Raw genomic sequence first — 19,334 nt, 5'->3', positions numbered from 1 at the left:
TTAATAACCATGTTCAAAAGGATTATAAAAAGATTACTTTAGGAATAGTCACACATAAATTTAAATTTAATATTACACAATGTATTGTACATCATCTAATATGAAAATAGTTTCAAGAAAATAGCTTTGGGACCCCTACACCAAAAAAAAAAAAAAAGGGAAGAAAAAGGATAAAAAACATCCATCAATGAGCACCTCTAGTGATTGAAAAAAGATAACCCATTCAATAACATCACATCTATTACCGTCTTTTATCTTTTCATTAAATGCTAAAGCCTTTGATGTCTTGTTTAACTTCCAACCAACTCAAAATCAAAGCTCTCCCTTAGTTTACAAGGGACCATAAATGGAGAGAATCTATCTTGCTTAAGATCAAGACAAAGGAACAGACCTTTTCTTTCTCATCATCTTCTCCCACCAAACCATACTTTAGTTTCTCCAGGCATTATCTTATTCCATACACCAGAGAGACATATAGAACAAAAACAACATCAAACTTCAAACACAATAATAATAATAATAAAATAATAATAATAATTAGTACCTTCTTGATCATGTCAACAAGAGAGTACTTCCTCTTCTTTCTTTCAAAGTAAAAGAAGAAGAAGAAAGACTCAATATTGCAACTTCATTAACATTAACAAACACTAACTACTAATTAAACACTTAACACACAAGGCAACACAACATTGATTAGTTGCTGAAAAGAGCTTCCCAGATATCAGAGAATGCTTTGAGAATGACTGGGTGGTGGTGGTCTGAGTTCAATGAAAGATAAGAATGGAGGAGTCTCTGAAGATCTCTAGGACCAAACATTTGCCTTTCAACTATCATCTCTAACATTGAGCTCCTGAAATCTCCATAAGGATCCTTTGACTTCTTTACTACAGCAATCCCCTTGTTCTCTTCCTCATCTTCATCCTCTTCATTGTCATCCATAACAAACTTTCTAGGCTTCACCTTCTTCTTCTTCTTCTTGTGATCATCATAAGACATCATTGAAACAAGAGGACGAAATGCATTGTTTGCGCGGCGACGACGTGACGAAGAAGATGAAGTGATATCCCTTTTATGAGTGATTCTCTTTGAAGAAATGGACAAAGGACGTTGGTAAAACTCTGAGGAATCAGAAGAGAAGCTCTTGGAGGAGAAGAACGCCTCTGAACAATCCTCTCTTCCTTCTTCTCCATCCTCACTGCTGAAAAGGCCACCAAGTTCTTCATCGCTTGATGAAGAAGTAGTAAATCCATAAGCATTGGATAACAACTTCTTCTTCTTCTTCTTTTTCCTTCTATTCTTTTCATTGTCAAAACAAAAGAAGTAGGAAGAGTAGTATTTTGAAGGAGAGATAGGAGAGACTGGAGGGCACCTCCTCCCTTCATGCTCTCCAGTCTCATAGAAAGATCCAACTTCAGTGAGTCTTCTCTCCTTCTTAACCACCTTCTTTTTATTCTTCTTCTTCTTCTTCTTCTTAGAGTGGTTTGTATGTGATTCTAGTGAATTGAAAGTGAGTGGGAGGTTGTTGAGGTGGTAATAAGGCCTGTGAAAAGAGATAGGTGGACGGTGAGTGGCGTCGGACTTGGTAGAGCATGTTGTGCGACGGAGCAGCCGTGTAAGGCTTTGTTTAAGTGCAGTGGTGGCGGTGTTGGTGGTGGTTGTGTTCTTCTTGTTGTCCATTTTTGGTGTGTTAGGTGTTTGAGCTAGATGGAAGTGAACAAGGATAAGGAGATATGTATTTATAGGCCAAGAAGAAGGATGTTTGGGAGAGTTTAAATATATAGAGGGAGTTTTTGAAAAGAAGGAAACAAAAGAAGGGAATCAAAAGGGATGATCAATGAGGAGCTCATTATTACCCTATTATATGATGCTCTATATATTGAGACAAGGGATGGAATTCTCTCAGGTTTGTTGTATTGAACAGTGATATAATGAGGAGAAATTATAAATTTTAGAAAATATTTATTAGGGAAATTTTTCTAAATACATCAAGTGCCCTTTGATTTCTTTTATTATTATTATTATTATACTTTTAACTGATTAATAATATATATCATATATTTTGAAACGTCCCATTTTCTCCTCTAGTTATTTATTTATTTATTTATATTTGCGCATGTCTTAACAGTCTTAGTATCGTAACTCAACGTTCAATTTAGTCTTACTCCACCCTTAATCTCAAATCAATTAAACACTAATGATACCTATGTATGTGCATGGATGGTGAGTGCCCACGTTATGATATTGATGAGAGAGGAGCAAGACATGGGTGAGTGTTTTATGGTTGGCCTCTTTTGTGTCAGGACTGATGTGTCTCGGGAGTAGTCCCAAACCAATAAGCCTTGATTTTAACTAGTGAAGGACTAATGCTATAGCACATCTCATATGTTCATATTGTTGTGGGGATAGCTAGGCTCTGCGAAGGACTCATTTAGAGGTAATAATACAAAGCGCAATATCTATGTGTATTGACATAGATATATTTTTTTTGTAGGTCTGGTTGCTTTCAAGATATACCAACAATACAGCTTGTAGGGATGGGTGTTGGCCATGGAATGAATCCCTTTCAAGTTTCTCTTTATGTCCATCATCCTTTTAGATCAAAGTGAAATTTGGATTTTTTTTTTTTTCAATATTATTTTTATTTTAATTTTTATGTGAGGCGTCGTGTTAGAGTTTTGATTTTTTTTGTTGAATGTACTTAAGGCCTTGCCCTGTTCTTTATATATATATATATTCTTAGTCTTTGTTTTTTTCAATATATATATGATAGAAGATAATTGATATGTATATGACCTTCAAGCCATGCATGAAATGGGACAAGAAAAAAGCCTGATGAAACACTGTTTTTGTAGATACTAAACAAAGGCAATCAAAACAAAGTAGTTGGTAACTAACCCAAACTCCCACGTCCTCTTATCTTATAGGGGCATCCCTAGGGATTACTCCCATCTCAACAAGGACACAAGCGCTTCTAAAAGCCAAGGCAAAAGGACCATACGTTTCACTGTTTAAAAATCCCCCACATAAGTATTTCAAGTTACAAACTTTTACTCATATTTATATCATACAATATAGCAGTGCAGGAGTACTCTTATTTGCTTATCATTAATTTCAAATCCATGCATGGAGGGAAACAACCCCAAGAACCTCTTTGTCGTTTCCCTTGTCCTTAGGGCTCGTTTCCCATGACACAAGGCCATCACTGTTTGTCCTCTTTTATGCTCTCAACCAGTGCCAAGACAAGCATGTCTTGCTCTCCATGTGTCCCTTGTGGGTTTACTTTTCAAATGGATTCTACTCTCAGAGCAATATATATATTTATATAAAGTGCTGAGATTTACTGAATAGAAGATATAACAAGAAAAAAACAAGAATAGAGGTTGACAACCAGACTATTTTTTGACTTATCATCAGAGCAAGATATAAAAAAAACATTAAACTTCATCATGTATATGGTTATATATATATATATAAAGTTTAGTTTATATCTTGTAAATCATGGGGCATCTAAAGGCTAAGTAACAGCACCAAAGAGAAGGTGATAAGCATGCACTAGTCCTTCACCACCTTTTACGGGATTTTCATGTGCTGTTGGGGCTTATGAATGTCTTCATGTCCTTAGAGTTTTCCTTATCTGTAGGACAATAATATATAGGCACTGAAATAAGGTTCAGAGTTGTTACTTGGAGAGAATTAATGTTTGGCTTTTTAGGTCTTCTTCACTTTGCTTTGCTACACTTTAAGGGGATATTGTTTTGTTTAATTGTCTTCTTTGTGACTTTGCATTTGAAGTTCAAGTTTCAGATCCAAGTATGCTTATCATTTGATATCTTTTTGTCTGGAGTCATATACTGGTTTGAATGAGATAGTTATAAAAGTTATATATATATATATATATTTTTATATACACATATATCTCAAAGAGAGTGTGAATTTTTCTGTCAACATGCATTTGTATTTGAACATTGGAGTGCAAAGTGGACCACAATATCAGAAATTTTGAATTCTTTGAGAGAGACATATTAATAAGCCATGCATTTTTTTGATTTTTTATTTGTTGGGGTTGAATTAATATATTTAAATAGTACAACATTGCACAAACACTGTGACAGGGGTAGAAATAGTTCTTAACCATTAAGAGTTATTAATGCATACTATTGCAAGCAAACTATTGACACAGGAAATACATGTAGGTCTGGATCTATTAAAGGTACATAGTGATAGTGGTACAAAGTGAATTAAATTCATGGTTCAGTTTATATAAATAATATATAAATATGTGGAGAACTACAATAAAATGAACATGTGTTTGTAATTCTTTTTTAGTCTTGCTTTCTTTGCCTCTCACCACAATCACATATGTAAGAAGACAGATGTGGCGTTTAAAAGAGAAAAGATCATTTGCAAAGTAATTAATGAGTAAAAAATTAATATTTTAGAGTTCTCTAACTATAAAATCATTATGTCCATAGTCCATCATGTTGATACGTTTATGTTATGGATTTTTTTGCAGCTCCCGATACAAAGAAAATTAAATTGAAAAACTCAACTGTACAAAGAAAATCAGACTAGAAGACTGATCAACTGTAACAACAAAATATAGTTTGAAAATTTTAAACTAACAAATGAGCTAGTCAAATCATTTTGATGGGATGACAATCGAGTAGGGAGCACGCTCGGTACATTTGCTTGTAGTATCTTTTCCCATGTCCCCCTAGGAGTTTGTCTTTTTGTACTTGAAATTTATTTATTTTTTTTTGGTTTTATCTCCGTTTTTTGTTTCTCTTTCCATTGTAGTTCATTGCCTGTCTTATCATATATCTTCAATGTTGAGTTTGCATTTGTATAGTACTTTGAGATTTCTTATTAAATGTGGTTTATTTAATTATTATTTTTTTAAAAATATTTTTTTTTGAATCTAAATTAATAGTTAATTCAAAATAGATATTTCACTAAATATTTTGAAGAATAGAGTTTTTTCTCTTGAAAATTAAGGTTGGAAATGTTTTCGGTTAAAAAACCGATTTTGCTAATGTTGCATGCTTCACATGTATATATTTTTTGAATTATTTAATGATATAACTTTTAGAAAAAATATCATACCGTTAATATATAATCAAATTATATACGATTTATTTTTGTGATCAGTAAATTATATCATTATCTTATTTTTATTTACATCTTTTTGGTAAAAGAAAAAAAATCTTTTCGGTGTTTCTTCACTTTCCTCTTGTCTTTGTACCATAAGATATGCATTAATTTTCAAATTTCATCTTCCAAATTTTCTGTTCTATTAATTTTTTTTTCTTCTTTTAATAAATATGTTTAAACAAGTGCTTTAATTTGGTTGCTAGGATGAAGAAATGTGAATATATTCAAATTGGGAAATTATTGGTGCACAAGAGGTTGAAAATGATGTAATGAGAAAAGTAATTTGAGTGCCGGGGAGACATGGCAAGATATGTCCTTTCTAGAAAGCAGCAGCATGTTTGTGTTTGGAGATGGCCCCTCTCTATAGTCTATACAGCTCTCACAGGAGCTTGACCTATCAATGGCCAATGCTGCCAAGTGATAACTCATGATTTTCAATCTAGTGAGAGTAGTGAATATGGCTTCCCACAAAGAACAAGATAACAACAATTTCTCACTAAATTTTACACACAAACAGTGTATACTTTGGAAATGTTTTTGTTTTGAAGTTCATTTGTGGTCTTCTTGAATTATGTCAAACATATTTGTTTTTGTTTTTTTTGTCTATAGATAATATAAATATGTTAGATTGTTTTTTACTGCAATCAAATGCCAAAAATCCAAGTGTATTCTCTGGTAAAAAAGAAATACACTTTCTTAACAACACTTAAATTGATTTTAAGATAATGGACAAACTAGTGTACTATTAATCAAGGCACAATAAGTGATAAGAATGAATGTTTTTGCTTAAATGGCATTTTTTTTAGATTTGATGACTAATGTGAATTTTAACCACTATTTTTGATATATATATATATATATTGATATATATTCTAAAATTAGGATATTTATTGATATATACACTTATTTTTCATAATTGGCGGAGAAAACGTATACACTTATCATGTCTGACGCATCTTGGTGTGGGGTGAGTGTTATACGTTATAACTATGGTTTTCAGCGTTGGAACCTATTCCCTAGGCTCTTAGAGAGGGTTTCCTTCTTTTGGAAGGGGTGCTGAGTTGCCTCCCTGCTCTAAGAGGATGTGTACTACAAGGTGTGAGATCAGGGACGGAGTCCCTTTTTTGGAAAGATCGTTGGATTAATGGTTGTGCCCTTATGTTTATTTGGCCTGAGGAGTTCAGTAGGACGAGTGCACCCAATGATACGATCCGTGATATGCTGTCCATTTGTAACCAGGCCCCCTTTTCGTCTAACCTTGATATCCAGAATACCATGGCGCGGCTACAGAGTACGAATGAGAGTGGGGAAGATAGGAAGTGGTGGAGGCTTACGGGAAATGGTAACTTCTCGGTTAAATCGTTTTATAGCTTCTAGATAGATGGTGGGTTGCGGTGCCCTATTGTGCGATTTTTCTGGCGTAACTTATGCCCCAAAAAAATCACTTTGTTCAACTGGCTCGCTTGGAAAAATAGAATTCTTTCTCTTGATAATTTAGAGAGAAGAAGATGCAACCGGCTCCTACTGCCACCTGTGTTATGTGTACGCCGGACTGGAAACGGTGGATCACCTGTTTCTCCAGTGTTCGTTTGCTAAACAAGTATGGGACTACTTTGTGCGTCTCTTTCAGCTCCCGGAGGCTCCTATGTTCATGCATTTGGTTTGGGATTCTTGGCGTTCCTCGCTGAGGAATGATTGTCGGGAGTTGGGGGATCTAGTTGTTAAAGCAATTATTTGGAACATTTGGACTGTTAGAAATAATTGCATTTTTAATGCTAATTGTTTGTCTGCGCATGTTCTTACCATTAAAATTGATCATATACTATTATCTTGGTTTACTTCAGTTGCTGAGGGGTCTAGAGCGAAGTTGGAAGCCCCCGCTGATGCCATTCGCCATAGCCTGTTCCTTGATGGACCTCGGGTGGAGGAGTTAGGAGGAGTGTTGCCTTCGGAGGAGTTAGGAGGCGTTGTGCCTTATGAGGACACTTTGGCCCAGTCCACATGCTAGTTGTTGTTTTTGTGCTGGCGTTGTGTGGCGCCTTTTTGTCAGTTTATTGTTCCTTCTTTCTTTTGTTGTTCTCCTGCTTGTACTGTGCCACTTCTTGTGGATTAGGTGATGGTCCTTTGTTTTGTTGTTGTGCCTTGACTCGTCTGTATAGTTAAGGCATGTGGGTTTTTGTACTTGTTCCTTTTTTTTATTCGAAGTGGTTTATTCACCTTTTCAAATATACTATATTTAAGTAGATATATATCATTGTGGTTGTGATTAGTAATAAATATATCATATTATTTAAGATAACAAAATAAAAAAAATCCTCAATTTTAATAACTTAATTTCAATATTTTCTTTTTACATGAAAATTAACATTCGTTTAATAAATTTTAACTCATAGTTCTCAAACTAAACAATCATTGAGACATATAACCTAAATGCACTAATTATATAATAATGGAGAGAATAATACATGCTACAACTTTAGAAGTATATTTCATAAAAATAAATAAATTAATTTATATTTTCTTAGTTGCACATTTAAGATGGTTTCTAAAAGGAAAAATAAAATAAAAAGTATTTCTTTTTATAAAATAAATCTTTCAGAAAAAAAAACCACATCTCCGTGGTAGATATGTTCTAATGGGCCCTAAATGAGAAGATATAATGGGCCTTTAAACAAAGAGGCCTAAGGTATGTTTGTGCCTTTTGAAAGGTCCAACACCAACAGGTCATTGTACACCTGATTAAGTTAACGGATTTTAGCCCCACCGGTTTTTCGGATGTAAAAAAGATCCGACCCGTTTGATCAATGCTCTAATCTAATCAAACAGATCGCATAATCTTAACCGTTGATTTAACCTATAAAACTTGTCAATCCCCGACACCAACCTTCCCTCCTCTCTAGGGTTTTCTCGTTCGCGCAATGGTAAGCCAACGCGGCGGCGGCCGCCGCCCTCGCCGGAACCCTAGCTCTTCGATCTCTCCCTAATTTTTCGTCACTTCGTTGATTTCAGGGTAAGGGAACGGGGAGCTTCGGCAAGCGGCGCAACAAGACACACACTCTCTGCGTCCGCTGCGGCCGCCGCAGCTTTCATCTCCAGAAGAGCCGCTGCGCCGCCTGTGGTTACCCCTCTGCTCGCATCCGCAAATGTGATCTATTTGGATCTCTTATGTTTTATTTTTCTTGGTGTATTTTCTTGTTGGATTTTTGGTTGATTTTTGGAAGTTTTTTGAGTAGATAATTGGAGCGTGAAGGCGATAAGGAGGAAGACGACTGGCACTGGGAGAATGAGGTATCTCCGCCACCTTCCACGACGGTTCAAGAGTAATTTCCGTGAAGGTATTCTTTGGTTCTTTGATGTCCCTTCTTCAAATGCTTGTTTCTTTCCTTTTTTTTTTTTTTTAAATTTCTTTGTCGGGTTTCAGGTACTCAAGCAGCTCCAAGGAGCAAGGCGGCGGTTGCTGCCTCATCTTAAACTGTGAGGAAAGATACGATTTTTATGAGTAATTTTGTGGGCTGCTGCTGTTATTTTGATTTGTTTTGAATGCTAGAACTCGTTTTGAGTGTTCTCTGTCATGGCATTGTCCTGAATTTCATATTATCTAATTAGAGGATTTTGAGATGAATTTAGTTGCTACCTTTACTTGTTTGTGTTGATTGTTTAAAATTATATTATGGCTCTTGCTGTGTATTGGTGCCATTTGAGCTACCTTTGTTTTTGAAGGTACTGAATGCTCAGAGAAAGTGCAGTCTGTTTTAAAAGGATTTTCTTTGTAAGATAGCTAGTCTCAAGCAGTTCATTTCCACTTGGCTTGTTTCTCAATTTGGAAATCCAGTTGGTGAAGGGGTTTGTGATGAATAAACAACAATTGGAATACACTTATGTGATCCTATGGAGTGATTTTTAATTCAGCATTGGAGTGTGTTTGCTGCTTATTAGGAAATCAATTTAGATCATCTGAAGATGCAGTTTTGCTCTAGTGCCTTTCTTGATCATTTTAAGGTAAGTGTTTTGACATTAGGATGAAGATTATTGTTTTTGTCAACCTCATGTTTCGGACAATCTATATGCAATTGTTAGACAAATGAATGCTGAACTGTTTTAAGACACCTTTATTTCCATTTTATGTCACCTCTGATTGAGAATTGGAGTGTGTTTGCAGCTTATTAGGAATTCAATTTAGATCATTGAAGAACTTAGTATTGTTGTAGTGCCTTTTAGTTTTCCTATTAAACATGAGATTCTGCTGAGAGATTTCGTTAGGCTGTTATATGCCAAGAAAGCAATTCTTTTGGATCAAGAAGAGTGATGATATCATGATAGGATTTGGAAAATTTCCCCCATTTGTTGTAATATATCTAGTAGTATAATTGGTTGAGCACCCAACTGACATGTTTTGCAGGAACTTAATCCTTTAACATGTAACTGGTCTGAGAAAGTAAACTATTTTGTGGATGTATTCCTGGTTTCCTACACAAGTTTTCTCATTATTGCGTTTTTACTACCACCCTACTTACAGTGAGCATATAATCAAATGTAATTTTGGTTGCTCCAAGTGATTCTATGGTCACTACCAGTTTCTTTCAGATTGTGATGAATGATTCCATGTGTTGATGTGTCGTTACGGTTTTAAGGTTATCCTCTTGCATTTCTACCCGCATTTCTACCCGCTTACAATGATTTGTCACACTGAAATGAGAATGTTGATTACTTTCATTTTCTTATTGGTTTGCGATGATCGACGATTGTTTGGTGTTCAGGATTTATTTAATTTGATTCTCATTGTTTAGGTGTGGTTCATTACAGTTTTGCTGGTACCTTGTACTAGCTGACAAGCTGGTCCAGGATTTCCGTACTTTTTCATATGTGAATCTATTTTTCATTAGTTCTTAAGTTTTTGGGTGCTCTAACACTCACCATTAAAAAAGTTTAAACAAACAAGCAATTAGTAAAGTATTTTTCATGAGGTTACACGAGGACTCCAGCAACTTGCTCAGGATGCCAATCAGGCAAATGCAGGTGATTTTGTAAGCTATTACGTTCAAAAATGGGCAATCTTTGTATGCATGGATTCATGTCAATTTTTATCACCTCAAAATTTGTGTGGGTGAAAAGCCAAAATTTGCCTGAAAAAAATCAAAGATAATCACCTCAAAGGAACCTTTGAGGATTCGGTATCTCATTATGTAGCCCTTCTAAGCCTTAAAATACCTTTCTTTCCCACAGTCTAGATAGAAGGAAATGATTTAAAATAAAGAAATTGTAAAAAAAAAACATAAAGAATTTCCCCAGAAAAATTAATTAATGATTTTTTTGCTTCATGAACTCTTCTGCCACATTTTCTCATGGATTCAGAATTTTTATAGAAAATTATTATAACAAGTGGAAAAAGTTTCTTTTACATATAATTTATAATTTATATACACACACAAATGTAATTATTAAGTTTTGAAGGCATATATATATATAGGCTATAGCAAACAAAACTCAAACCGTAATTATGAGCCACAAAAAATTATCAATTTTTGAGGGAATAATATTATTTTAAAAATAAAAAAAAAAAAAAAATCAAAGCTTCACTGAAATTTAAGGCTCTGTCTCTCTCCGGAGTGCGAATTTCGCAGTGGTAAATCGCCGTCCTCCCGCCATGGTTCCTCCGCTCCCTTCCCAGCGCTCTCCCTCCGCCTCTCCCTCCCAGCCCTCCGGGTAAGCTCCCTCCAGACCTTAACCCTAATCCTTTCCCCAATCTCCAATCTAATCTCTCATCTCTTCTCTCCCTTCCAGCAAAAGTGAGGTCTCCGATCTCCGTCTCCAGCTCCGCCAGCTCGCTGGAAGCCGCGCGCCTGGCGCCGATGACTCAAAGCGTGATCTTTTCAAGCGCGTGATCTCCTACATGACCGTCGGCATCGATGTCTCCTCCGCCTTCAGCGAGATGGTCATGTGCTCCGCTACTTCCGACATCGTTCTGAAGAAGATGTGCTACCTCTATGTTGGCAACTATGCGCGCTCTAACCCCGATCTTGCACTCCTCACCATCAATTTCCTTCAGAAGGACTGCCGAGATGAGGATCCAATGATCCGTGGTCTCGCCTTGCGGTCCCTTTGCTCTCTGAGGGTTGCTAATCTTGTTGAGTACCTTGTTGGACCGCTTGGATCGGGGTTGAAAGATGGGAGCGCTTATGTGAGGATGGTGTCCGCTGTCGGGGTGCTCAAGTTGTACCATATCTCGCCAGCGACGTGCTTGGATGCGGATTTTCCGGCATTGCTCAAGAGCCTTATGCTCAGTGATCCAGATCCCCAGGTGTGATCATGCATCTCATTAGTTTTGTTCCTTTGGATTAAATGTGCTGATTAAAATGTCCTAAATTCAGATGAGATCTTCTTCTTTAGTTCATGTGACAAATTAATTGCAATGCTTTAGAGTATGTTGCCCTTTACCGTTGAGTTTTGATAGTGTTGGCTGGATTGGGTCCTATTTAATTTAGATGAGATCAACTGAAATCTTGTGAAAAAGAACCTTATAAATAACGCATCTTTTGATTTATTCTGTAAGTTTGGGTCAAAATATTTACTGTTAAGTTTGGCCATGTAAGCTACTGCCTGACCAAAGATGAATTTGATGAGCAGAGGGCTTAATTGTAAGATTTGTGTATTAAATCATGCAGTGGGACTGATGGGTTGTGATTTGGATGGTTCCAGGTGGTTGCCAATTGCCTTTCCTCATTGCAAGAGATATGGAACTTGGAAACTTCCGAGGAAGCATCCAGGGAGAGAGAAGCTTTGCTTAGCAAACAAGTGGTTTATTATCTCTTGAATAGGTATGTCCTTCATTCAAATAAAAGTTATTAATCTGTTTAGTGCAAGTGATAATTTATGCAGACAGTTTGTGTTAGCAACTTGAAATGAGTGACACAAAAATGAAAATTCTAGATTGTGAAAAAAATTTCCAAAGAGTGATATATTTGATATTTATTTGTAAAACAATTTTATCCATCTGAAATTGGTCCCAACTTAATTGAGCTACTTGGTGGTAATGTTTATTTGTTGTTCTAGATGTTAACCTTTTGTTTTTGTTTAAACCTTGTAAATCTTTAAAGATGGAAGTTCAAAAACTGTGCTTGTTCTGGATCACTTCCATATCCACTCTGTTTATTTTATCCTAGATTCATGTATGTTTTATTTTCAATTATCAGGGTGGTTCTTTAACTATACTTTGTAAACTCAAAGAGTTTGGCTTGATTTCAGGATAAAGGAATTCAGTGAATGGGCGCAATGTCTTGTACTTGATCTAGTATCAAAATATATTCCTACAGACAGCAATGACATTTTTGATATAATGAATCTTCTGGAGGATCGACTTCAACATGTAAATTCTGCTGTTGTTTTAGCTACAATTAAGCTGTTCTTGCATATGACAATGTCGATGACAGATGTTCATCAACAGGTATTATAATAGATTTTATATATGTGCTTACAGTTTTGAATTTAAAGATTTATCCCCAAGTTTTGCTGCAATATGTTTTCTTAAATGTTAGATCTTTCCGTTTCTTTTCTTTTGCATGTAATAATTTCTTGTTTAACTTCTACATTCATATTTCAACTGGTGGCTTGAACTGTTTGAGTACTCATAACTTCTAAATAGTGCACTTTTATCCATCCTGTCTAGTTTAAGCGCCTGGTTAAACAAGCTAAATTTTATTTGGAGAGATTTACTTGTTTGAAGCATATATCTTTTACCATTCATCAGTGTGAGATATAGCAGAAAGTTCTTTAGAAGTATTGTAGTTCACTGTTTTCTGGTTATGTTAGCAGGAAACTTTTTGATCATTGTGAATTTTTTATATTAGGTTTATGAACGCATCAAAGCACCTTTACTTACTCTTGTGAGCACTAGCAGTCCTGAACAATCTTATGCTGTTTTGAGCCATCTGCATCTGTTGGTGATGCGGGCTCCAATGCTGTTCTCTTCAGACTACAAACATTTCTATTGTCAGTATAGCCAACCATCATATGTGAAAAAGCTGAAACTTGAGATGTTGACTGCCATTGCCAATGAAAGCAATACCTATGAAATTGGTAAGTAATTTGTCATCACTTAGCTGCCAATTTTTTTCCTATCACATTTTCCTATTGTCAAGCATTTCTTGTGTCGCCTTCTTTTTGAGAACTTTCTTGACATCATTTCAGTGACGGAATTATGTGAATATGCTGCAAATGTTGATGTCCCTATTGCAAGGGAGTCAATTAGGGCAGTTGGGAAAATAGCCTTACAGCAATATGATGTGAATGCAATTGTGGACCGGCTCCTTCAGTTTCTGGAGATGGATAAGGATTATGTAACTGCTGAGACATTGGTGAGTAGTTTCCCTGCAATAACCATACAAAAATTATTTACATCTATTAATGGTGGCAATGGGAAAAGTTACTACACTGTGGTTAAAATTGAGATGTTCCACTTATACATAAATGATTTTCAGGTTCTAGTTAAGGATCTTTTGAGGAAATATCCTCAATGGAGTCATGATTGTATTGCGGTTGTTGGAAATATCAGCAGTAAGAATGTTCAAGAACCGAAGGCAAAATCAGCCCTTATATGGATGTTGGGGGAGTACTCGCAGGACATGCTTGATGCTCCTTATATTTTGGAAAGTCTTATCGAAAACTGGAATGAGGAACATTCTGCAGAGGTAACTTCCATCAACAAATTCTTTGTATTTGGGAATTATGTTCTGCCATATCTCTTCTAGGGGTTTAGTTCCAGTTGTGACTTTTATCAAGGACTTCATAGCTATGCATTTGACTCGCACTGACCATTACAATGAGCTCTGAGTAATTTGTTTCTTTTGACATTTTTTTTTCCTTTTATATGGTCATCTATGTTTTCCTCCAATCAGATTTATGGGGTCCCTGAAAAATGCTTGCCTCTCCATCTATTATATAAGATTTGATTGTTTTGCATTTTCTTCATCTGAAACAATAATGAGGTTTTGCCACATTGTTTTGTTTATCAAATGAATCTTCTTTTCTAGGTTCGCTTGCATCTTCTTACTGCTGCAATGAAATGCTTCTTTAAAAGGCCTCCTGAAACACAGAAGGCCTTAGGGGCTGCTTTAGTTGCTGGTCTGGCTGACTCTCACCAGGTGAAGCTAGATTCATAGAATTATGCACCTTTAGCTTATTTATGTTTTTTTTTTAAAAAAAATTGCACACCATTCAGGTTAAAAAGTTCATTGCAGGATGTTCATGACCGAGCCCTGTTCTACTACAGACTTCTGCAGCATGATGTGTCAGTGGCAGAACGTGTAGTAAACCCTCCTAAGCAAGCTGTATCAGTCTTTGCTGACACTCAGAGCAATGAAATTAAAGATCGCATATTTGATGAGTTTAACAGTTTATCAGTTGTTTACCAGAAGGTTTGGTTTTCATTTTTGTTGCTAAATGTTTCAGTTTTACTGTTACCTTGGATTGGTTTGTGTAATATGATTCTTGAAAAATTGGACAGCTCATTATTTGCTTTTATTTGGGGCCCTTCTTTAGATATAGTTTTTGCTAATTAGTCAGGAATTGGTTATAAGTTGGAATTCGATTTAGGGAATAATAGGAAATGTTTGCTTATTTAACAAGTATGTATGAATAAAATTTTGTGAATGGTTTCTACAAGTTGCTGATCATAGCTGAGTGGCATTTCCTGACTCTGAACTATCATTTCAGTTTGTGTATGATCATTTGCTAAAATGATCCATGAAGTGGTCATGCACAAAATCTTTACTTACTAGCTGCATAATATTTATCCATTGCAAGATGTCACTGAGGTCCATATTCCCAGTCAATTTTTTTGTAGCCTGATTTCTGTCAGTTTAGAAGAGTAGCACTGATTATGTATGTGACAGCTGTTAGAAGCTGTTAATTTGTTTACATGTTTATTCATATCAAAGACCAATAGGAGAATGGTGAATAAATATGAAATTCTGATGATGATCACTGTAATTTAGAGCTTTGTGTTATTCACTTTAATCATTTTGTTGTTGATTTTCTCCATCTTCTGTTGACCTACTGTGCTTCTTGAGAAGATTTTAATGCCGAACTAAACTCATACATCCCTACATTTTGTAGCCCTCTTATCTGTTCATTGATAAGGAGCATCGTGGACCATTTGAGTTCTCTGAAGATATTGGGGATATATCTCTTGGAGCAGATTCTGGAGATAATGTAATTCCTGCTCAAAGATATGATGCCAATGACAATGATCTTCTCCTGAGTACCGCTGAGAAGGAAGAGAGTAGAGGGCTAACACATAATGGTTCTTCCTATGGTGGTCTTGAATATGATGCCTCCTTAGTGTCTGTTGCCAGTTCGGCGACTCCAAGCCCTGCTCAGGCTGCCACCTCATTGCAGTCTGCCTTAGCTATTGATGACCTTCTTGGGCTTGGTGTGCCAGTTGAACCTGAACCACCTCAGCCGCCCTCTTTAAAGCTGAATCCAAAACCAGTCTTGGATCCAAGTAATTTCCAAAAGAAATGGGGTCAACTGCAAATATCCTCATCTCAGGTACCTTAACTATTTTATAACTTTACGAATTTGTGTCATGAAATGCACATGTACTTTCTCATTCAAGTAAACTGTCTGTATAAGTTAATCATCAAACTTTCTATTATTCTGAACTGTGTAGCAAGTGAGTTCACCTGCATTTTGAGGATTAATTTTTCTTCTTTACTAGACTTCTTTTGGTATAATTTTTCATTTTGCCTAGAAGCAATATTTTTCCTTTGCATTTTTACCACAGCAAATTATTCTTTTGTTTCAAATGCTTTGATGAACTAAAATTGCTAAGCCCAAAGCTCATGCTATTGCACACTAGTTGCACTAAATACATGGACAAAAACATAGTCCCACATTTATTTCGGTCTCAATTTTCGGAGCATGGGGCCTTTTATGATAATGTAAGGCAAAATCTTGCATGTTTTATTTTATCTACTTTGCATATTCTAATGCTCACCTAGAAAGAAAATGTGCATTTTATCTACAGGAATGCTCTTTAACCCCTAAAGGAGCGGCTGCATTAACAACACCCCAGGCCCTTCTTCGGCACATGCAAGGCCACTCCATCCAGTGCATTGCCTCTGGTGGTCAAGCTCCAAATTTCAAGTTCTTTTTCTTTGCTCAAAGAGCAGATGAACCGTCATCCTTCTTCCTTGTGGAATGTCTCATCAACGCATCATCTGCGAAGGCGCAATTAAAGATAAAGGCTGATGATTCAAGTGTTTCCGAAGCTTTCTCAGCATTGTTTCAGTCGGCGTTGTCCAAGCTCAGTGTAGCTTAGCTGTTTGTGCCATTTTGTATGCTACTCAACATGGGGTTAATTCCAGTATATGATCTTTGGTTGAATCTGGTGATGGTTTAACTTGCCAGGTATTTATAGGCTTGGCAAATTTTGGCTGCTGCCAGTGCATTATGGAACACACAGGAAGGTTTATTAATTGTTTTGTACTGAACACTGAAGAATAATTGCGTGTAGTTTGTTTTGTATTAAACTTAATGAATTGAGCGGAGAAGAGGAAAAAGAAATAAAAATAGAATTGCTTTCCCTTTGTATTCTTGATACAGTGTAATGTATTGCTTGAATTTTCTTGTGATTTGTTTTAGCTATTTTTATTTTTCCTCAACCCAAAATTTCCGAAGCAAAGGTGAATCTGTTCCTCTTCTTTTACTTGTTTGACAGTCTCCTTTAAAAAGACCATGAAATTTTTGGTTTACTTTAAAAAACCATTGGCAGGGGTAACAGATGTGAAGATAATTTGCGTCAACTTGAACTGAACTGGCTTCTCCTGAACGCTCTCTCCGTCCCTCTCCCCCTCTTGCTATGGCAAGTGGGGGGCAAGCTCCCACCGCAATCTCCCAGTGCGCTCCCACTCCTTCTTGGGCCCAAATTGCCTCCAAACACACTTCAACCCAAGACCTCTCTCCACTCCATAATCCCTCAGTCCTTAACAAACTAAAGGAAACTACTTCCGATTTCATTAAACTTGATGCAGATACTCTGAGTCGTGCTCGCCTGCGTTTTCAGCATTCTTTGTTTGGGAAATTCTTCGGTAAGCCTCCCTCTTTCGAGCAAGTGAAGCTGTTTCTCTTGAAGAAGTGGGAAAACTTTGGTGAGTTTCTTATTTCGGACTTGCCTAACGGCTTTCTCCTCATCCGCTGCTCTTCTCAAACTGCTATGCAACATTTGCTTTCTGATGGTCCATGGACCATTAATGGCATCATCTTGCAGTTGTCTCCATGGAAACCGTACTTTGAACCAAGCTTTACTAAACTCACTACTGCGGCAATATGGATTCAACTCCATAATCTACCGATCGAGTTCTGGAGTGGTGACACTCTGGAAACCATTACTAATCATCTGGGCAGGCTGTTGAAAATCGATGAGCTTACACTATCACTTACTCGTACTAAATATGCTCGTGTTTGCCTTGAACTTGATTTATCCAAACCCCTGTGTAAGGGTTTTACGGCTCGCGATGACTCTCATCGGATCTTCACGATTGTTCTCTATGAGCGTCTACCGACCTTCTGTTACTCTTGTGGGGTGATTGGTCATGGTTCTAATTCCTGTAGTCGTTCTCCAGCCACTGGGAAGGCTACTGTCTCGCAGCCCCCTCGTCCTTCGCGAGGGAAGGAGGTCAGACAGGAGCCTTATCCTTCAGTGGCTGGGCTTGATGCTGGTCCTGTTCCTCCTTCCCCTGTTCATGCAAGTTATGCGCCTGTGGAAAAATTCGCTCGATGAGATAGATCGGGACTTGGACCTTGGCTTCGTCTCCCGCCCGGGCGTGGCCCTTCCCGTTCCCAGCGGTGGCGGTGCCCGTGCACCGCTGCGGATGAGGGATCGGCGGCCGTTCGAGGAAACGAGGGTCACGTGGAGTCGGGGTTCCTCTATCTTCGATGCGTGGCGGTTTGCGTGGAGGGGCTAGTGGGCGGCGTCCCGGTTCAATCGCCTCTTCGCACGAACCCCCGTGCTCTAACACCTGTGCCCCTACTGTTGATCCCATCCTTTGTTACTCCACCCGTTACTACTTTCGAGATTTCTCGGGATTCTGGTTTGAGCTCTTCCAAAGCGCCTCGGGACTTCAATGTTTCTTCTGACACCCCACTTTACATCCAAATCGAATGTCTTGTTGAGTGCTGCTCCGTCTCCCACTCAACCCAGTATTCCTTATCTCGAGAATAATGGACCGTTGAACTCTCGGAATACCTCTCCTCCTCCTATCCTCTTGTCTTCTGTTGGAACTAACCCCCCTGTTAACCCTATCTCGGATCATCTCAAACTTGTAGCCCAAGTTTCTGGTGTTCTGTAAGAGGGTTCGATGGATGAGGACAGTGATCCTGAGGGTTCTGCTTCTGAGGAATCGGATGATCAAATGTCCGAGGAAGAAGAAGAACCCGATGATCTAATGACGCTGGATCAATATCAAGAAGAGGCTCGGCGCGTTGCGCTTATTCGGAAGGGTCCTATATTAGATGTTGAAACCCAGAAAAAGGGAAGACTTGAAGTTGGAGAGGACAGCCACTCCTGACTTTGTTCATCTATCTGCTTCCTTGCTTCAGGGAGTCTCTTTATACCTTCTCAATTTGTTTTTAGATGAGTGCTAAAACTATTGGTTGCTGGAATTGCAGGGGCCTTTCCTCGCGGAATACTCTTGCTCGTATTTTCCGTCTTACTCGCCAGAACAACCTCGCTATCTTCTGTCTTGTTGAAACGAGAGCTAATACGGATCGGATTGGTAAATTTTGCTCTAAACTCTCCAGACTTTGGGATTGGGCATCCATCCTTGCCGAGGGTTTCTCTGGAGGTATTCTTGTTTTCTGGAAAAAGGACCTTGGTCAAGTTACCCCCATCGCCTCTTCTCGCCGAGTTCTCCATCTTGTGATTTCTTCCTGTTTTTTCCGAGATACCATCATTTCTGTCGTTTATAATTCCAATCGTTTTTCTTCTCAATGTGCGGTTTGGCATGAGCTCTCCAAAATTTCGACTATTCATATCCCTTGGCTTGTTATTGGCGATTTTAATTCCATTTTGTTCAGAAATGAACATAAAGGTGGTCGTTTTAACTATTATTCTCGCAAAGCGTATTTTTTTTTCAGAATTTCATCGATTCTAATAATCTTTTCGATCTCAATTTTTCGGGCTCTCC

The 19,334-nt window shown here is 37.4% G+C and overlaps 4 protein-coding genes across 4 annotated transcripts; 3 read left to right on the top strand and 1 right to left on the bottom strand.

The window, feature by feature from the left end:
- Positions 1–519: 519 nt before the first annotated feature.
- Positions 520–1,755, bottom strand: LOC120260819 (transcription repressor OFP8-like). The gene has a single exon (XM_039268389.1). It carries the CDS (start codon positions 1,675–1,677, stop codon positions 694–696), a length of 984 nt encoding a protein of 327 aa, XP_039124323.1. The 5' UTR covers positions 1,678–1,755; the 3' UTR covers positions 520–693.
- A 6,268-nt stretch (positions 1,756–8,023) lies between these two features.
- LOC120261691 (60S ribosomal protein L37-3-like) lies at positions 8,024–8,817 on the top strand. Its single transcript, XM_039269673.1, has 4 exons — positions 8,024–8,072; positions 8,161–8,296; positions 8,385–8,486; positions 8,573–8,817. The coding sequence occupies exons 1-4, from the start codon at positions 8,070–8,072 to the stop codon at positions 8,620–8,622; spliced, it is 291 nt and encodes a 96-aa protein (XP_039125607.1). The 5' UTR covers positions 8,024–8,069; the 3' UTR covers positions 8,623–8,817.
- Positions 8,818–10,704: 1,887 nt separating this feature from the next.
- Positions 10,705–16,740, top strand: LOC120261067 (beta-adaptin-like protein A). The gene is made up of 11 exons (XM_039268740.1): positions 10,705–10,854; positions 10,933–11,449; positions 11,848–11,966; positions 12,394–12,592; positions 12,996–13,224; positions 13,336–13,502; positions 13,626–13,835; positions 14,178–14,288; positions 14,385–14,561; positions 15,262–15,696; positions 16,175–16,740. The coding sequence occupies exons 1-11, from the start codon at positions 10,796–10,798 to the stop codon at positions 16,466–16,468; spliced, it is 2,517 nt and encodes an 838-aa protein (XP_039124674.1). The 5' UTR covers positions 10,705–10,795; the 3' UTR covers positions 16,469–16,740.
- A 268-nt stretch (positions 16,741–17,008) lies between these two features.
- LOC120260138 lies at positions 17,009–17,929 on the top strand. Its single transcript, XM_039267578.1, has one exon. It carries the CDS (start codon positions 17,009–17,011, stop codon positions 17,927–17,929), a length of 921 nt encoding a protein of 306 aa, XP_039123512.1.
- The last annotated feature ends 1,405 nt before the right edge of the window (positions 17,930–19,334 follow it).

Source organism: Dioscorea cayenensis, chromosome 5, assembly GCF_009730915.1.
Source record: "Dioscorea cayenensis subsp. rotundata cultivar TDr96_F1 chromosome 5, TDr96_F1_v2_PseudoChromosome.rev07_lg8_w22 25.fasta, whole genome shotgun sequence".
NCBI classification, from domain to species: Eukaryota; Viridiplantae; Streptophyta; class Magnoliopsida; order Dioscoreales; family Dioscoreaceae; genus Dioscorea; species Dioscorea cayenensis.
The sequence above is the reverse complement of the archived record's forward strand: the minus strand, read 5'-3'. Positions and strand labels throughout refer to the sequence as shown.